The sequence below is a fragment of the Diabrotica virgifera genome, chromosome 6 (genome assembly GCF_917563875.1).
Source record: "Diabrotica virgifera virgifera chromosome 6, PGI_DIABVI_V3a".
In the NCBI taxonomy this organism is placed as follows: Eukaryota; Metazoa; Arthropoda; class Insecta; order Coleoptera; family Chrysomelidae; genus Diabrotica; species Diabrotica virgifera.
Genome location: NC_065448.1, coordinates 230,142,178 through 230,163,731, shown reverse-complemented (window position 1 = coordinate 230,163,731; position 21,554 = coordinate 230,142,178). Strand labels below are relative to the sequence as shown.

Genomic DNA, 21,554 nt, shown 5'->3' with positions numbered 1-21,554 from the left:
TCACAAAGTGGAGGTGAATTCTTGTGTGTCCAATATTTATTCGTCAAATCAGCTTCATTCAATTTGCTTATTTTTATATGAAGGGAAGGATCTTTATGTTGTAATTTCATAATAAATTTTTTACTTAGATATTCTCTTCTATATTTCAGTGGCATCTCTAAAGCTTCGACATGTAACGCATTAATTGGAGTTGATTTCATAGCACCTAAACAAATCCTCAGAACTGTATTTTGTGTTACGTCGATTCTGCTTAGGACCCGATCAGATGCAGAGCCATAGAGTACACAACCATAATCTATGATTGATCGTATATAAGCTTTGTAGAAAAGTAATGATGTTTCAACATCTGCTCCCCACCACGTTTTTGAAATTGCTTTTAAAAAATTTATTCCTTGATTACATTTGTTTAGCATAAACTCAATATGTGATTTCCATGTTAGTTTTCGGTCAAGTATCATCCCCAAATATTTGATAGAAGTTTGAAAACTATATTCATGATTGCTTAATTGTAATTTATCAATATTTGGTAAGTTGTGTCGTGTGAAAATGCAAACACTAGATTTGTTTGTGGAAATTTCAAATCCATTTTGTTGGAACCAATTGTTTGACAAGTTGTGCATTTTACCTAATGTTTGTATACAATTATCAAATTTTTTTGAAAAAGAGTATACAAGGAAATCGTCAGCATATTGTATAATCTTCAAAGTGCAGTTTTCAATTTGGCTATTATGTAGATCAGCAGTGTACAAATTAAACAACAAAGGGCTCAATACTGATCCTTGGGGCAGCCCCAAGTTATTGTATCGTGGACCTATGAGACTACTGTTATGTGCTCTGAGATATATCTTTCTACATGAGTAAAAATTATATATTGTTCCTGCTAGTTGAGCTGGTATTTGGAAATTTTTGACTAATTTTTCAACTAAAATATCTAGACAGACTCTATCATATGCACCCTCTATGTCCATGCATATTGCAGGTAAATAATTGTTGTCTGTAAATGTATCTTGTATATCTACCACTAATGTTGAAAGGGCGTCTAAAGTACTTCTTCCTTTTCTGTACCCAAATTGAAGGTTGGGAATTAATTTCTTTTTTTCTAACCACCATTCCAATCTCTGTTTTATCATTCGTTCGACTGTTTTAAGAAGGCATGACATAAGAGATATAGGTCTATATGATTATGCCACGTTGCGATTTTTACCTGGTTTCAGTATTGGTATTATAATGACATCTTGAAATTGTGGAACTAAACTCCCATTTTTGACCATCTCATTGAATATTTCCAGCAGCAAGAGTTTAGCTATTTTTGGAAGGTGTTGTATCATGGGATATTTAATATTATCCAAACCTGGACTTGTGTTATTCCGATTTTTGAGAGCATATTCTAATTCTGTAATGTTGAACGGTTCTAGCAAAAAATGGTTTTGTTCATTTGAAGCATAGCTGTAGCTTTTTAGTAATTGGACTGATGGAGGAGCAACTTGATCAAAAATTTCATCGACTAATGTATCATTAAGACATGTTGGATTAGTAATTGGTTTTCTATTGATCTTTCTAGCTTGATTCCATAATGTTGAGGAAGGAGTGTTTTTGTTTAAGTTTGAGACAAAGTTTTTCCAACTTTCTTTAGCTATTTCCTTTACTTTTTTTTACTTTTAGCCTTGCTCTCTTGGCATTTTAAGTAATTTTCAAAGTTACGGTTTTGCTTATAATTTGAAAGTGCTTCTTTTCTTTCCTTGATAATGTTATCACAATTTGTATTCCACCACGGCGGAGAATTTCTGATTTTGTTTTTATAAGCTTTATATTGTGGAATTGATAGTTGAGCTGCATAATTTATACAATCAATTAAAAAATTATATTTGTCCGACGTATTTTCCATTTGGTAATAGTTATTGAAAAATTGCTCTGCTGAAATTTCGTACATGGACCAATTAGCCTTTCTTGTATTCCATTTACTTTTAGGAATAATTTCTTCAGGTAAATGAATGTCGGTAATTTCCATATAGATCATAAAATGATTCGATCCCAAGGTGTCTGTATGTATAGACCAATTAATTTTATTGACTAGATCAGCTGTAACGAAAGTAACATCAATAGCTGATTTATTTTGATCTGATTTAGTTAAAATGGTAGGTTTTCCATTATTAATTACTGTAAAATTTAAGTCATCTGCAGTTTTAATAAGTTGTATTCCAGTTGCATCATTATAATTAGATCCCCAAATCGTATGATGTGCATTGAAATCTCCACCTATAACTACTGAACCAATGACCTGTGAAAATATATTTGCCCAATCAGATACTGTACTTTTACATTTAGGAGGTTTGTATATAGATAATATATTGAGTTCAATATTTTTAAAGTTTGTTTTGATGCCACAAACTTCAATATCAGAATTAAAGTTATAATTTAGTTTTAGTTCACTGAAGGTTACTGTGTTACGGATAAGAATCGCAACGCCACCAAACCGGTCTTCCTTCCTATCTCTTCTTATTAGGTTATAACCATTAAAACTGTAATGGGAATCTTTTTTAAACCATGTTTCGCTAATTAGCAAAATATCAATTTTTTTATTGTTTACGTATTGCATTAAACTGTTTTTGTTTGACATAATAGATCTAGCAATCCATTGACCAATTTTTAAAATATTTTGTACAGCCATTAGAAGCTACTATTGTTTACAGTATTTAAAACCTGTTCTAATTCATTAATTATAGTCTTATCGTCTAACGTTTTTATATCTTCAATTGAACGAATATGTTCTAAGAGGTTCATTATAAAATTTGTTATAGTTTTTGTCAACTGATTTTTATTTTCAACTTTGTTATAATTGGGTTTATGTGGATTAGCCGGTAAAGGCTGGGCAGGTCCAAATGTAAAGGGAAAGATAGGTTTATGAATAGGAGATTGTATGATAGGAGAATTTGGTTTCCTTTTCTTTCCTACAGATGCATGTGAATTATTCATGTTCAATTGAGGAGATATTAGAGAGCGCGCTTTATTGGTTTGTGGGCCTAGCTGAGTGGAGACAGAATTTTTATTAATTTTTGGAAGCGAAGGAAATTCTTGTTCATTATTTTCAAGCAAAGAAAAATAATTTTGATTCATAACACCAGAAAATGATTGTTCACACAAATGTTTTGCCTCTAAAAAAGTAGTCTTTTGTTCGATCATTATACTTTTAATCTTTTTTTGTTTTTCATAAAAGGGACACCTTTTTGATATCGTAACATGCTCATTACTTTTACAATGTATACAATACATAGCTTTATCGCAAGTATGGTTAGTAGTTTTAGTTTGCCCACATTGAATACAACATTCCTGGGAACTTTTACACTGCTTTGACACGTGACCAAATTTCAAACATCGATAGCATTGAACGACCCTACCAATAAATTGTTCTACCGGAAAATAGACTCTATTAAAACCTATATAGTTGGGTAAAATATTACCCTCAAAGGTGACAATTATAGTTTTTTATCTACGTATTCAATTTTTTCTTCTTTTTGGATTCTACGCTTTGTCCTATAAATATTTAAAACTTTGGAGGTAGATTCAATGTTTTCCATAAGATAATTAATGTCAAATTGGGTGTCTACATCCCTTACAAGCCCTTTAACCTCCAACAAGTGATTTGGAATGTAAGCTCTTAAATTTTGAGCGTCTAATAATTTATTTTTGACAAGATTATTAGCTTCTAAACGTGATGACAGCAAAACTTTTATACGATTACGGCCAATGCTTTTTATCTCTTTAATATGTGTAAGTTTCAGGGTCTTAAATAGTAGGTGACCTATCGACATAGGATGCAATCTGGACAGACCACTTTCATTCCCAATTTTTTCAATATAAACCCAAATATTATCTAAATTGTACTTATCTGAAACCAAGTTGAAATATTTGATATCCTTTTGTTTTTCTATCGGCAAAGTAGCACTAGGTTGAAAACTATTATTTTCCATTACACTATCTATGTCTTTCGTCTGAGAGGACGTCCCTAATGAACTTTGTTCCCCCATAATGGGGGAACCAATTTAATTTGTTTATTTAAAAATTCACTGAACTATAAAATTTTATTTTTAACGAGTATTAAATTTTTAACGAGTTTTTAATAATTCAACAAAAATTGATAAATCCGGTTCTCACTGTAAATGATAGCCTGCGATCGATTCGAAGGTACGAATAAGACTGTTAAATTAAATTAATTGGTATAAAAAGATGAATGTATGTAATTAGTTTCATTCTAAATATATTTTATTGATGCCAGAAAACATAAAAATGTTTTATTTAAAAACTAAACATTGATTTTCGCTTAAGCGTAATGTTAAACTTCCAAGAGGCAGGTGGGTGGCAGCTCTAACATTGAATTTAAGCTAAAAGCAATATTTATTATTTGTCAAATAAACATGTATTCCTGTTTTCTGACAAAAGTAAAACGAATTTTGAATTAAATAAGTTACATGCATTCTTCTTTTTGTCTCAATTAATTTAATTCAAAAATTCTTTTGGACACCCTGTATAAATAATTATGTTCTTGTTTATGTTAGTAAATAGAGAATTAAATACCCTTTCAAATGAGCTATCACATGACCCCTATTCTCATTTAAAAAATTCATCGATTACGTTATCAAGCCCAGATGGATGACGTCACTAGTATGATATATAATATGACAAAAAATTGTAATTTAAAAATAAAAATCGACCTGTTTCGGAATTTTTCCTTAAAGTCGCCGATTTACGAAGTAATGATTTTATGCGTTACTTTATGGACGCACTGTAGATATATTGAGAATATACAAAGTCGATGATAACATAGTGGCCTTTTTAAGGCATATATAATTACAGATTGGAAGACTAAAAATCACCTCCAAATACCTGGTGAAAACAATATCGAAACGGAAAATATCGCAATCAACCGGGGTCTGTTTCAAGGAGACCCGTTAAGTCCATTTTGGTTCTGTATAGCTTTGAACCCCCTTTCCCAGCTATTAAACTCCAATGACTCAGGTTTTAGCATTAAAAACAATAATACTGTGGTAGCGAAGCTCAATCATCTGTTGTATATGGATGATTTGAACTTAATGGCTTCCAATCGAGAACACCTACAACAGATGCTAAAAACTGTAGAAACATTCTCTAATGATATTAGTATGCAGTTCGGCCTAGACAAGTGTCGTGTTTTGAATATAGTCAGAGGAAAGGTACAGCCCGGTGGATTCGATATGCAAAATGGCCAGAGCATCGAGGCCATGGGCGAAAACGATATGTACAAATATCTTGGAGTAAAGCAGGCGCGGAAAATTGAACATAAGCAAATGAAATCTGAGATAACTACTGAGTTTATACGAAGGGTAAAACAGCTGCTTCGTTCACAGTTTAACAGTAAACATTTGTTTAAGGCACTAAACACCTACGCTTGTTCCGCGCTTAGCTATTCATTTGGTAGGTATTGTTAAATGGACAAAAACGGATATAGAAAATCTTCAGCGAAAAGTACTAACACACCTCACAAAAGCACAAAAACACCACCCTAAAAGTGCAGTAGAACGAACGACATTGCCGCGGTATTTAGGAGGAAGAGGACTATGGATATAGGTGAGCAATTAGATAAGCAAGTTGCTAATTAAGAACTTATTTTCAGAGGCAAGCTGAAACATCTACTCTATATCGCGCTATATGCGCAGTAGATGACACAACACCGATCAAACTGAGGGAACCAGAAATGCGCATAAACCACCTCACTAAGGACGAAAAAATGCGCAACTGGATGGGTAAACCTCTCCACGGGCGACATCTCAATGACGTCAGCCAAGACTATGTCGACAATACAGCGTCGAACTATTGGTTGACATCAGGAAAGATGTTCCCTGAAACAGAGGGTTCATTACTGGCCATTCAGGATCAGGTTATACCAACCAGAAATTACCTGAAATATATCGTCAAAGACCCTCAGGTTCAAAACGACAGATGCTGATATGGATATAAAGCCCAAGAAACCATCCAACATCTTACAGGGGCCTGGCAGGCATTTGCTGCAACTGAATATAAGGAACGGCATGACGCAGTGGGAAAAATCCTTCATCAAGAGATAGCGATCAAGCTGGGACTTCTCCGAACGGACCATCTCCCATATAATCAATACGTGCATGAGAGTATGCTTGAGGATGGCAACTACAAGCTATACTGGGACCGCACTGTGCTCACAGACCAAACAGTGGCACATAATAGACCAGATCTCGTACTAGTTAATAAATTAACAAGACAAACAACACTAATTGATGTGGCGATACCTAACAAAAATAATCTACTTAGTAAATTTACTGAAAAGATTGCCAAGTACAGAGATCTGGAAATTCAAATACGAAGACAATGGAGAATGCAAAGTACCCAGACGATACCTATTATTATGTCTACTACTGGAGTCATTCCGAAGAACCTCCTCGAAAGCATAAAAAAGCTGGGTCTAAATGAACATCTTTACAAGACCATGCAGAAAGCTGTACTACTCGCAACGGCCAGATGTGTACGAAAAAATTTTTGGGAGATACAACTGCATACCAAGTCACCTAGGGTCGATAACACGGAAAGAGTCCCACCAGAGCTCAATCCTTTTGATACCGTAGATATCTGGGATGAGTTAATTTTCCCTTAGAGGGAGTGTGAGCCGTATGGCTAAATCTGGATAATAAAGACCGGATCGGAAAGAACCGACAAAAAACTCCCACGGGAAGACCGGATCTCATATTAGTTAATAAATTTACTAGGCAAACAACATTAATAGATGTGGCGATACCTAACAACAATAATCTAAAAAAATCGCCAAATATAGAGATCTCGAAATACAAATAAGGAGACAATGAAGAATGGAAAGTACCCAGACAATTCCTATTGTTATTTCTACTACGGGAGTCATTCCGAAAAACCTCATAGAAAACATCAAAAAGCTGGGTCTAAATGAACATCTTTACAAGACCATGCAGAAAGCTCTACTACTCGCGACGGCCAGAACCTAGGGCTCGATAACATGGAAAGAGTCCCACCAGAAATCCTTTTGATGCCCTAGGTATTTTGGATGAGTTAATTTTCCCCTTAGAGGAAGTGTGGGCCGCATGGCTAAATCTGGATAAAGGCATTTATTCATTCTATAATATTATTTACATAATGAATATTAGAAAAAAAACTCCAGGCGAGTTTCAGTTCAGGAGATATACAATGTGGGGCACAATACGTGTCCTGTCTCTTCAGCTAACCTGGGCAAAACAAATAATAAAAAAAATATCTAGGATTATATGTATGGGTTACCTACTACCATTTATATAAAATAAAATCAAAATGTAACATTACATAAACTTAGTTTACCAGTATGCGCTTTGAATGTAAGTTCTACGTCAGAAAACTCTACGTATGCAATATTTCCTAATTTTTCAATATCGAACCTTTTAAATTTGTTTTGAGTAAAATTAGTAGCAGTAATATATTTATTTATAACTTGGGCTATTTGATATGTAAAAGACCGTTTGTATTGCTGTGTACGATGATATGGAGTAGAAATGATGTTTTTATGTCTTATGTTAATATTGTACGGAAATGTTAATATTGTGCATCAGTACGGAATTTTATTTTATTATAGAGATACGGGGGGAGGGTGAGGTTTTCAAAATAATAATTTTTTGGAATTGACAAACTGAATGTACATGTCTTCTATGTTTCATACTTAACCACCCTGTTTCTTTAAGTTTGTAACTAATTGCTTGATTTCTACGGATATCATGTATCAAAAGCAGACAAGAATTTTGCATTTTTTGTATCCGATAACTGTCACGTTCTGTAACACAGGAATTATAAAGGGTATCACAGTAATTAAATTGTGATAACACCAAGGTATCACAGAGCGCAATGGTATGCAATGTAGACCTCTATAAATTTGTCGGTGGTCGTCTCTGCCTCTTTTCAAACTTTGATATGTATGCACACTTCGAAGTGCAGTAAGTGAATATTTTAGAAATGGATACCTCACCAGTGAAGAAGGCCCAGGTAGTTGCGTTATTACGAGAGAGCTATAGTCAGAGGCCTCTCGCCCGTTGCCTACTTATGACGTAGTTTGCAGGCTCAAGGGGTTACCGTCGCTCAGTGGCGGCTCGTGGCGTTGGAGACAGGGTCAGCAAGGTTTTTTTTGTCTCCTCATATAGGTATACCATCAAACTAAAAGGCTTAAATCATCATAGGAGATTTTGTAGTTTTTTGTTTTTTTTTATTTGATGTACTTGACATTCTTTCTTGTTTCATGGTGTTTCGACATTACGTGTTAATTCTTTTGAGACAAGATAAATCCCGTTTATTTGAGGCAGAAATTGGTGATAATAATAAAATTGATGAACAGTTTGTTGTAATGAATTACAGTACTTACTACATAGAATTATACATAGATATTTTGTAACTTATCCCACTTTCTGAAAATATTTGGATCAGAATAATTTTTAAGTACCTAACTTGTAGTAATAAATATCTTGGAAATTTTTTGGCAAAGGGAACGTTTAAATTTTAAGTCGTAAAAGAGGTCAAAAATTTGCAAATTTTTAAAATTTGAAAAACGAGTATCTATTCGCATATAATATTAGGTATCTAAAATTTCAAGATATACCTACTCGTTTTTAGAGATAGGTATGTATGATGTCGGTGTCTTTTTTGGGATGGTTCGGAAATATCAAGCAAATCCAAAACGTCACTGAGCATATATTGGAAACTATCATTACGGAAATCTCTGAGATTTTGCACCAGCTTTCGTATTCTATTTTTGGAACTAATAATGTAAGTTGACTGATTTTGAACAACAATGAATATCTTGGGCCAACTCTGTCTTAAAAATATTTAAAAGAATATTAAAAGAGTAACCATTTAATGAAATTCTCAAACCGATTGCTTCACGGATCGAGGTATCGCCGCTTTCAAAATCGTCGCCTTATCTGCTACAGATACTAAAACTACTAGAGATTATTGCTTAGATAAAACTAACCGAGATTTAAAATTTCATCGCGAAAATTTCATCGCGTCTGACAAACTGTTCGCTGTTTTTTCGATACAAATTTGTTCTAAAGCAGTAATCCATTTAGGTGAGCTGAACTGGCAAGAAAAGACGATATTCTTTATTTTTTTACACGTATCATGCAAAACTAAATTTATTATAATATGCGCATCATAGTTCATAGTGAGTAAATAAAGCTTGTGATGCAATAGATTTACCTTTTGCCTGGAGACCATTCAATTCGCCATACATCACAGCAACGCCGTCATAGGATTGCCCCAGTTTGCCCTACCAATTTATTTTTGATATCATAAATTTTAATCTGTTCTTTTAAACACCAAAAATATAAAAACCTCTCATAAATATTACCACGTAACGCGTATCGAACAACAATAATTGATAATTATGAATGCCATGATAATCAGAAGTTTCATCTACTTCGAGCGAAAAGCAAATGGTTTTCTAAATCTCAGATTCAATAACGTTATTCAAAATGTAACTATTTGATTATATGTATTAGTCCATTCTGTATTACGAATACACTTCGAATCAGAAAGTAAATATTTCTAAAACAATTTTATTAATTCTCTATTATTACTTTGATTTTTAACAAATGCTTCGATCCATCATGTCCACTAAATGACAAATTAAAAAAATTACAATATCAAACGACGTAAAACGGCGTGATTATTTTTGACAATTTCTGCCGATGCGATGCTCCAAATGAAACACCGACCGGCAGATTTAAATATGCCGTACCTGGCCGCTTAAGCCCACGGAGAGAATGTATGTATGTTCGCTTTCGCTTGCTCATCGACTTGTTATTTCGTTGAGTTTTACGTGTAAATCGACAAGCTACGGACGAGTTGGGTATGGCCAGGTACGGCTAGCCGAAAAGTCAGATGAATGGCTCGGATCATTCATTTTTTGAGAAGTCTGTTATGCGCAGGGATCACTTTTAATGCTCGGATTGATCAAATCCTTTTAAAAACCAGGAATAAAATTTAGTCTGTATTATCTGAGAGATTTTTTTTACTTCATAGATACAAATATTAAAAAAATTTATATCTATAAATGTGTGGGTCGGCACTGCCGACCCTGCCGACCCTGACCGGCCGCTACTGTCGCTACTAGGAGACCGGTAGGGACAGTCGACGATCAGGGTTGTCCTGAGTTCCTTGCGGAATTGCCACGTAACAGGAGTTGAGCTACAACAACCTTTGAGAAATGTACGAGCTGTCACCGTCACTTAGTGGGCAGTTAGGAGAAGACTTACGGCTGCCCCTTTGACTCCCATACAACCTAGAATAGGGCCCAAATCGAACGCACGTCAGAAACAAGCTCGACTTCAGTTTGCCCGTGAACACGTCATTTGGGACCTTCGCCAATGGAGCAAGGTTTTATTCTCTGACGAGAGTCGAATGTTGATTTTGGGATGATATCAATTCCATCGACCACCTATGGAGTAAGTTCAGAGCAGATATTATAAAGTAACAAGACAAGATAAACACAAACCCAATTACTTTATTTTGAAATTTCTTACCGAAAGCTCCGAGTCTGTAATTCAGCGTAACCAATATGATTCCATAATCCATTAGAAATTGTGGACCAAAGCTTTCAAATGAACTGTCCCATCTAATGAGAAAACCACCGTGGAGGAATACATATACTGGCAATGAACTGGTTTGAAAGTCCTTCTAAGAATAACAAAAAAATAATTGCCATTAATCTGCTGTTAAATCAAAATTTTTGAGTTTTGTAGTTATTTGTTTAAGATATAACTTGTACTTACCGCTGGGGTATAAACGTTGAGATAAAGACAGTCTTCCGTCTCTCTTGGATCGCTGTGTTGTAGCTGCATACAGATCTTTGTATTTTTCGTAGTTTGTAGTACTTCACTCCACGGTTTTGGTTCAATTGGGTCCTAAAACACTCGATGTTTTGTCATTTGTAGTTACACTCAACAAGCATACACGCTATTAGCCCAATTTGTATTGTATAGTGTGTGTGTTACGTAAATGCCTTATTAACCTTCGGATGACCAAGCGGGGGAAATTGTGACCTCAGCGTATGTTTTTCTTTAATAAATTCAAAAGTATTTTCAAGTTTTAACTCATTATTTTTTTATTTGACTCTAATATCATTCTAGATATCCTCATATTTTGAAATAAAAAAAATTCCCTATATTTTACGAATAAAAAATATATTCTGAAGTTGATGTTTAGTAAAATAGCGTCTATTATGTGTAATTCCAAGTAGTTTAACGCTAATGACGTCGACTTTGCAAAGTAACAAGACACTTACTCAACATACGCACTACACATGATACTAATACTCATGTTGTGACTGGCTGAATGACATAAAGTCCATGCCATAAAAAAATTTAAAATAATTTAAAAAAATTAAAAAAAACTTCATTTTTTTGTTATTTGTCATTTTTGACATTTTTAACCTGGGGTAATTTTTTCCCCCGCTTGGTCATCCGTGTAACAAGAAAAGGTTGGTCATCGGAAGGTTAATAAGTAGAATAGTCACACTAGGGAACCATCTAGAAACAACATCTACTGAAATATAAAAATATTGAAAAACAAAGATTTTTACGGTATTGTGGAAAAAATTGTCGCGTTTGAAATAGTCATTTTTCTACAACCACTATTCAAAGTGCACTTTTCTGCACGGTTTTATGTTAGCAAACTTGATATGTTTTCACAGTATAAGATATTTGACATTAGTGTGCAGAAAAGTGACGTTTTTGTGCCGCAAAGTTCTTTTCTGCACAGTTGACTACCTCATTCTGAGTAACGTTATATTCTGTTTACATCCGTGGACTACCGCATCCTGAGTAACGTTATATTCTGTTTACATCCGTGGTTAAACTTTAGACAAATATATAACCTATAAGACAATTATTATATTTAACTATAGCATAGAAACTAAATTATGGATGTTACAACTGTTTTATTTTACAATTTTATTCTTATTAAACATTTTATAATTATCAAATAACCAATAAGGATTTAGCAACCTGTGCAAGAGACGTCGAATGAAGTAGGTTTTGTGTAAATCCGTGACTGCATAAATATAATGTCAATAATGTGTAATAATTGTTTAAATTTAAACAAATTAAGGCAGTGCATTAATTTTTTAACTGATTTCTGTGCAATTTATTTAGGTATAAGGAATTTAAATTGATTAGTAGGTATTAATTAAATACAGTTTAAAATTTATCACATAGGTACCTATTATAATTAATCGTCGTTTGGAAATTGTGATTTTTATTTTTAGGAAAAACTGTGCTTGTAGAAAAAGTATAGTGTGAAACACGTGCAGAAAGGTAATTTCTCACTCGTTTGAATTGCGGCACTCGCTTGCGCTCGTACCGCAACTTCTCAAATTCGTGAGAAATTAGTACCTTTCTGCACTTGTTGCACAATATACTATTTCCTAACAAGTGCAGAAAGTCATTCTTTTCCACACGCGACTGCAGTTTGCCGAACGACGCGAAGTGGGAGATGAATTTCTAAGTCCTGCCATATCCGTAGAATAACAGGATACTATGGATTTCATGAAGAAAATTTCTTGGGCAGGAGGGTTGCAAACGGGCTAACGGAGTATATATGTATACAAACATGTAAGGAAATTAATGGCATTTTCATGATTTTCTGGGTCCTAGCAACTAAATAAATTAAACATATTTATTTCAAAATGATCAAAAAAAATGTTGGCATGACGTCTCCTACTGTTTAAGTATACTTGTCCCTTGGAAAATTCTGCTGAAAATTTTCACCCTGATTCCGTGATTTTCTGAGTCCTGCCTTTAAAAAGTTATAATACTCAAATACAATCAATAGGTACTTTTTCGGTACTCGGCAGGAAGGTTAAACGGTTCTTGTAAGACGGCAGGAGTCCTAGATTTGTAAGAAAATTCGTGAAAAATTCCACGATGTTCTGAGTCATGCCATTTTGCATGTTTCAAGAATCTAAATATAAGTCTATTTACAAAGAGGCAGGATGGCTTTATAATTATTTCGTATACAGGGTGGGGCATTAGTGTGAGAATGTCCAATTACTCGTTTGTCGAAAGAGATACGAAAAAATGTTATTTAGGTAAAACATGGGGCAAAGAGGATCATAATTTAAAAATATTTTCTAATATACAGGGCTACCCGTATTGACAGGGTGACACAAACTTATGTTTTTTAATGGAACACCGTGTATATAGTTCTAAGATTCCTAAGATAATTTTAAGACAATTTAACACAATTCACCTAATCCAAAAATGTTTTCTAAGGGAGCTAGGGTTCTTTGAAGATGGCGCCTTGTAATTAGTTTTTTTATATCTCCAGAACGCTTCCATTTAGATAGACAAAAACTGGTCCACCTATTCATCTTCCAGAGATAAATCGATTCCATCCATTGCGAATCTCTAGTACCGGTCATAGGAGTCCGTTTTGGGTAGGGCAACGGTTATTTTATCGCATAACTTTTTGTCTTTAACTTTTAAGCATTTTTGACAATATATTAAATTGTGAGGTATTCTAGTACTAAAAGGTACTCCAGCTTTAAGTCGGTAGGATGCACCATTTTCTAGAAAAATCAATTTTAAAATTTTTCGTATCTTGAATTTAAGAAAAATTTGAAAAAATAAAATAAAAAAAAACGGTGTATTTACCGACTTAAAGCAAGAGTAACTTTTAGTACTAGAATACCTCATAATTTAATACTCTACTGTCAAAAATGCTTAAAAATTAAAGCAAGTTATGAGATTTCGTTGATCTACCCAAGCCTATGACCGATACCAGAAATTCACTGATAAAATCGATTCATCTCTGGAAGAGAAATAAAAGTACTAATTTTCGTTTTTCTAAATAGTTTTTTTTTTTTTTTTTCAAATTCAAAAACCGAAAATTTTTCAAATAGATTTTTCTATAACACGGCGTATCCTACCGACTTAAAGCAAGAGCAAGAGCTTTTAGTAAAAGAACACCCCATAGTTTAATAATCCAGTGTCAAAAATGCTTAAAAGTTAAACACAGAAAAGTTATGCGATAAAATATCCGTTTTCCTACCCTAAACGGACGCCTATGACTGGTACTAAAAATTTACAATTGATGGAATCGATTTATCTCTGGAAGATAAATAGGTGTAGCAGTTTTCGTTTTTCTAAATAGAAGTGTTCTGGAGATATTAAAAAAAAACTAATTAGGTACATACGCATTCTTTAAAGAGCTCTAGCTTCCTTGGGAAGCGTTTTCGGACTAGGTGAATTGAGTTAAATTTTTTTAAATTTATCTGAGGAATCTCCGGGCTTTATTTTTGAGAATAGTTTCTGGATACCCTGTATAATAGGTATAACCCCTACACCTTACACCCTACATCCTACTATAAATAATGAATTGTAAAATTACTGATTTTCTTCCTATTACTTTTATTACGTTTACTTAGATAAAAATATGATCTAATCGCTTAAAATAAAAATGTTACAGTTTGGTATTAGATTTGAAAGGTGTTAAAATCCGAGACATTACTCAGGAAAATAATATTTAATACCGTACGATTGTTTTATATACAAATAACTATACAACCATCCTGCCTCTTTGTAAACAGCTTTATATTAACATTCTTGAGATATGTGCAAAATGGCATGACTCAGAAAATCGTGTAACTTTCCACGAATTTTTCTACACATTTTTTAACTATGTATAGTAAAAAAGGTGTATAAACATCCTGCCATTTAGAATAATGTCTACTTAAATTATTTATTTTATAATAAAATTTATTTTATGACTCAGGAAATCACGGAACCAGGGTGAACATTTTCCACAGAATTTTAATAGGGACGTGCAGTTAAATATTAGGAGACGTCATGCCAACATTTTTTTCGATAATTTTCAAATAATTATGTTTAATTTATTAAGTTGGCAGGACTCAGAAAATTGTGAAAATTTCATTATTTTCATTACATGTTTTTAAATCTATATACTCCCTTAGTCCTTTTGCAACCCTCCTGCCCAAAAAATTTTCTTTATAAAATTGATAGTATCCTGTCATTCTATATTTTTTATTTAGCGTATGGCTTAAGTATATCACAGAATATATTTAGATTTATGCATTATACAATGCATCACAAACAGATGTCCAATTTTTTTATATATTCGATTGACCCGATTCGATTCTATAGATATGACAGGACTCAGACATTCATCGCAATTCCCCATTTTTTGCTCATGGAAAATCTAATTTTCACAGGAAAATGTCACAGGAAACCCGTGGATTTTTCCATAAATTGTAAGTACCTTTTCTAACCTTCCAGTATTTATACTTGAAGTTCTGTTGATATCTCCCGGTTTATTAAGGCTAAAGAAGAAGAAGAAGTAACTGCTGAAGAAGATATAAAATTGATCCCGGTTTTGTGGGACAATATCATGAGTATGAGTATACAAACAAAGAGAAGAATATAATATAACACCATAACAAGGAAGAAGTATCCTGACTTATGGGTGTGAATAATAATTCAACAATAATTCGAGAAAATAATAAATAAGAAAAACAAAAACAAAATAAGAGCAACAGCGATAGAATTCCGAAGGATAAGATGCAAAGTAAAAAAAGAGATAGAATAAAACATGGAGATTAAGAAGATAATGGGAATAAACTCTGATATAGTTTAACCTGGTACGGACAAATCAGAAGAGCAGACAAGAAAATGTGATAAACAGAATAACAGAGTGGAGCCCGATAGAAATAAGGAAGGGAGGCAAACCCTGAAGATATTTCATGGATGAAGTAGTCGAAGTGATGGAAAGAAGCAATCTGCAGAAAGGTAACTGGTAAAGCAGAAAGAACTATAGAGAATGGTTGAGTTAAGAAATACCATAAAAACTGTGGAAATATTTGCTATATTTTATAGTATGAAAACCTATACGAAACACAACATAATGACACAACTTTATAAGACAAGAAGAAGATATATCTGTAAAATAATGGGTACTAATACCACTTACCTTGAATCGGAGATTCCCTACGGGTGGTGCTGCATATGGAACTTCTTGAAAAGCGTAACAAGACTTACCGTTGTGAGAAGAGAACTCTCGACCTTGGATTTTTCCTCCATTGTTTAGCGTGACTATTGGTCCTACTTCAGCGCCATTTAACGAGAAACAAACTAAAAATATGTGGAGAAGAATAGCTAGAGGATTCATTTTGATTTGGTTGCTCACCTAAAACCAATAAATAAATTATTTAATATTGTATACGTACAAAAGACTACGTTTGTAGTCTTTTTCATCTTAGTTGCACATCGCCACAAAGACAAATATATGTTCTTCTACCATGGCAAGCATGCCATTGTGTCGATGTGCGCGGCGAGGTGCCTGACAAGGTACGTAACGAGGTGCCTGGCGAGGTGGGTGGCCATGTGGTTGGAAAGGTGCGATGGTTCACTATATTTCTGCACTAAACTATTTTTTGGAAGACGAAAAAACTCTTTTGCATATAGCTATTGGTTCAGAAATGCTATCACCTGTAGGAAGATGATGTCTTCATTATTGGCTTTGTCAATTACCAAAAATCTTTTGACAATGTAAGAGATGATGTGTTATTACAGGTGTTAGGGATGACTGGTCTTGATGGAAAATATATGAGGTTGATCCAACAGCTGCACTGAATCAAAATAAATGGAATTCCCATAAATATTTTGCGATATGCTGGTGGTACAGCTATCATAGCAGACAATATAGAAGAATTACAAGAGACAGTAATATTAATAGGAAGAGGAAGATGGACACAAAATTAACAAAAATGAAGTTTATCATGAGGGATATATTCTGGTGGAATAAACATATGAGCACCGAAAGCAAAGTCCGCATTTATAAAATATGTGTTAGACCCGTCATACTACTGACTTACGCAGCTGAGAAAAACCAAACAAATAATGAGAATAACATAGATAAAACCCTAAGATCCATGAGGTATCACACTCACTCAGAGATAGAATACGAAACAAAGACACATTGAGAGAGCTAGTCGTTCAAGACGTAGTGAGATGGACAAGACCACGACGACGCATAGGGAGAGACCACGTAGATCGGATGGACCCTGAACGTATGGAGAAATGATAAGATACATTTTGGTTTTTCGGATTGGCATCACTTTGGTTTCCTTAATATTTATTTTCATAAGAAATTGCTCGCACACCGGGTTGGTCCTGGTCCTGTCGCTAAATTGTTATAGGTATAGTCACAGTATAAAGAGGGACAGTAGAACCACTCTCCGAAAAATTGGAAGTAAAATGTGTAGTCGCGCATGGTGACCGCGCAATGTTGGCAGTCGCTTTTGCTTCACTCTCGCATTGCTATTCGCATAGAAACGTACGGCTTTTAACAGGGAAAACCCGCATCCACCACTGGTGAATTACCAATTGCGTACTGTCGGTATTACTTCCTGAGATCAAAGCGCCGACAGAAGAGTGATTTTACTGTGGAACCTCTATATAATGTGGCATAGTCTAATAGTCTATTCAGAAAAAAAGTTACAGCCCTTTAAATACTTTAAAGTTACAAAATGCACATCGATTTTTCAATATATCGAAAACTGTCAGAGATTTTATATTGGCATTGAACATGTGGCTTTCTTATGGCAGGAACATCTTAAAAAAGTAAGAGTGAAATTTATGCAGCCCATCAAAATTTTAAGGGGTTTTGTTACTTTAAACCCCCGAAATATTTGTGTACATTCCAATTGAATTATTATTTTGGTATTAAGACTCCATTAGCAGGGGCGCCCATATAAAAATTTTTAGGGGGGTGACAGACGTGAAGACGTTGCACATTATATTTTGTATACTTTCTTCTTCTTCATGTACCATGTCTTTTCAGAACGTTGGTTACCATCATATATATCTTAATTTTATTCACTGCCACCCTAAATAGCATGCTTGTATCAACACCATACCAATCTCGCAAGTTCTTCAACCATGAGGTTCTTCTTCGTCCTGGACTGCGTTCGCCTGCTATTTTTCCTTGCATGATATTTTGTAGCAACCTATATTTGGGACCTTTCATTACATGTCCGAAGTACTCCAGCTTTCTCTGCTTGATGCTTTTTATTATCTCAGTAGTCTTGCTAAGACGTTCTAGTATTGTGGAGTTTTAAATCTTCTCCACCCAGTAAACTTTTAAAATTCTTCTATAGCACCACATTTCGAAAGCCTCGAATAGCGATTTAGATCGATTCACAGTCCAGGACTCGACACCATAAAGTAAGACTGAGAACACGTAGCAGCGACTTATACTATATACTTTGGATAACCATATATAGTTTACAGCACCCGAAAGGCCAGGGGGACACGGTCCCCCCTACCCATGGGTATGGGCGCCCATGTCCATTAGTTAAACACAACGTTTTTAAAACTTTTTGCCTCTTGGTACTTTTTCGACAAGCCAGATTTTATCGAGATTTTTAAACATTTTTTAATCCACCACATATTTGCTAATGGTGAAGTAAAATTATAGAATTTTTTTTGCATAATATTATTACCAGGACTGTTTTGAGACTGCGTACTAGGTAAATTTAATGTGTTAGTTCTTAAGAGTTAAGTATTACGTTCCTGAGAGTAATAAAAAAAAGACCAAAGAAAGTTTTGTGGAAACGCTTGAACCATAATACAATGATGATACTAGTGTATTAATTTCAAAGTTCATAGCGTCTAATATTAGATTTTGAAGATTGTCATATTATCATAATACTTACATACAAATAACACAATACAAAATTGTTAAAACTTCCTTTGAATAACTATTTATTAACACTGACTTATTATATGTTATACTACATACTATATATACGTATACTACTATATACTACACTACATAATATGGACAATTATCGTTATTACAACGACTATACAGTGATGAGCGCGCTAATAACCGGCAAAAAGATGGAAAACGTATTAAATTGTGAGATAAAAGAAATGAAACTAGTCGAGCTGGAAAATTTAGTATACTTTAATTATCACAAAACCAAAGAATTTTTATGAATACATAATATACGTAAACAATAATGATATTCTCGAAATCTTTGCTTAATGATTATTCGGAATCAATATCGCTTAAACACCGATTAGATTATTGACTTTTGTTTTATACTTTCAGAAGAAAAAAAACGAGTAAACCATAAACATAATCACACTTATACCGGGTGATTCGAAAATATTATTTTAAAAGATTATTTATCCCGCCAGTGGTCGCTATATGAGATTTTCTCTCACGGTTTCGGAAAATTCTGCACAACTTTTTTTCTGAGAAATTATACGCACTGTAGTTTCTTCTAGTCTCCTAACTATCCTCCCTGGAAAATCTAATAGACTCGTCCGCTCAGATAGTGACTCACTTTACTTATAATCACTATATTGTTGAGTCAGTGCTCTTTATGTGAGAGATTCTCTGATCAAGCGACCACCGACGTCACTAACTTTGTATAAAAATTAATTTTATTTTCCTCCTTAAAACCTTAAATAATATCCTTTTATGATGTATAGAGAGCGGAATATATGCAAAGTGCATATAGATGCATATATTGCATATTTTCAGACAACAAACACAACATTGCATATTTAAGCTAAGCACGATTTATTTTGCATATTTTAAAAATAAATTATAGAAAAGTTTAAAATTTTCCTCCCTTATTTGGAATTTTATAACTTCGATATGAACGAGCTCGTTATTTATCTATCTATCGCTCATCTGGACTTTCCCATTACTACATGAATTTAACAATTATGGGTGTCTAGGTACCTACCTGCTTTTAAGGGTCTAATAATTATTTTGTCAGTTTCCGGCCAACATTTGTTTAAAGTAAACGTTGTATCGTATTTAGTGTTTTTGAAGTGATTGGTATATATTAAATTTAAATATGTCTACCATTCAAAAAAGTGCTTGGATAAAGTGTTTTCCCGAGTTAAAGCTAAGTGGAGACAAAGCATTTTGCAAGGCCTGTTCCAAAATCGTAAGTTCCATTCATTTTCACATTTCATTTTTTAAATAAGGAACTGACAAACAAAAGCATCATGTCCCACAAAAGAAATTTTTCTGGAAAGAGTGTTTTTATTCGACAAATTCGCTTTTACCTCTATAAAGACGGACATAGAGAGAATCATCAAAATACAAAAATCCATCAAATTGTAGACAATTCCGCTTTTGTTCTTCAGCTTAAGTAACGTACTTTGTTCTTTAAGTAACGTACAAATTGCTAAAGAACTTATGTTCATAAAAGTTAATTTTAGTTGTCTACCAGATCTAATAAAATTATTAGAACAAAGGAATTTACAATTAAGTGATTCGGTTAATCTTGTTAACACTTTTTCTGCTCATTGTCAAAAAATTCCCGGAAATACAGGGATTACAATTAGAAATAAATTAAAAAATGTTTTAGAAAAAAATGAAGGCTTCGATTGTTTGAGGAAAGTTGTACGTATTTTTGAAGGCAACTTTTCTGAAGATCTTACTACTTAATATATTGTTTTATTTTTGAGTATTTTTAATATGCATTTGCATACTTAGACAAATTTAGAAAAAATACCTGCATATCTGTAGTAAAAGTAATGCATATATATGCGCATATTTTGGTAATGTTGTGTTGCATATGTTCCGCTCTCTAATGATGTATTAAAAGGCGCCGTGGATGTGGTCGATGATATGAAAATCCTATATTCTGTTTCACGGGTTAGTTATAGATGGCCACTTACCATATATTTTTTAATGTTAAATATTGGCGGCATCAATAGTCACATTTTATATAATTGAAGGGCTGAGTGGATGAAGGAGGTATGATGCATTTGCATACTTAGACAAATTTAGAAAAAATACCTGCATATCTGTAGTAAAAGTAATGCATATATATGCGCATATTTTGGTAATGTTGTGTTGCATATGTTCCGCTCTCTAATCATGTATTAAAAGGCGCCGTGGATGTGGTCGATGATATGAAAATCCTATATTCTGTTTCACGGGTTAGTTATAGATGGCCACTTACCATATATTTTTTAATGTTAAATATTGGCGGCATCAATAGTCACATTTTATAGAAAGATAATAATTATAATAAAACAGAAAAACTTCGTGTCTTTTTAAAGCAAATGGCTTTATCGTTTATGAAACCTCTTCTTTTTTGAAAAATTTTGTAAAAAAAGGCAAAAGTTGGTTATGTGAGAGAAAATCTCACGCGCGACCACTCGTGTAACAACCTACCTAGCGACCAATGCCGGGTTATTCTATATGGCTATTCTGGCCTTCGTGGCAGTTGCCCCTCTGAACAGTTGCCTTGAGCTGCAACCAAACCAATCTCTCGGGTTCTTCAATCGGAAAACGCGTCGTCTTCCTACGCTTCTCCTACTCTCTATTTTTCCTTGAATTATGAGTCTCTTGATGTTGTATCATTTGCCTCTCATCACACGTCCGAGATATTTCAAAGGCTATGGCGGGATAAGATGGTCAAAAATGCCCCCGCACCGATCAGTCCCGCTACTTAT

The 21,554-nt window shown here is 33.9% G+C and overlaps 1 protein-coding gene across 1 annotated transcript in view; it reads right to left on the bottom strand.

The window, feature by feature from the left end:
- LOC126886783 (juvenile hormone esterase-like) overlaps window positions 1–19,005 on the bottom strand; it is an 89,956-nt gene extending 70,951 nt beyond the window's left edge. Inside the window, exons 1-4 of the mRNA XM_050653822.1 lie at window positions 18,779–19,005; window positions 16,033–16,248; window positions 10,821–10,952; window positions 10,572–10,725 (exon numbers count right to left, since the gene is read on the bottom strand). Coding sequence (XP_050509779.1) covers window positions 10,572–10,725; window positions 10,821–10,952; window positions 16,033–16,230 — 484 coding nt within the window. The 5' untranslated portion in view covers window positions 16,231–16,248; window positions 18,779–19,005. The remainder of the gene's footprint in view (window positions 1–10,571; window positions 10,726–10,820; window positions 10,953–16,032; window positions 16,249–18,778) is intronic.
- Between the last annotated feature and the right edge of the window lie 2,549 nt (window positions 19,006–21,554).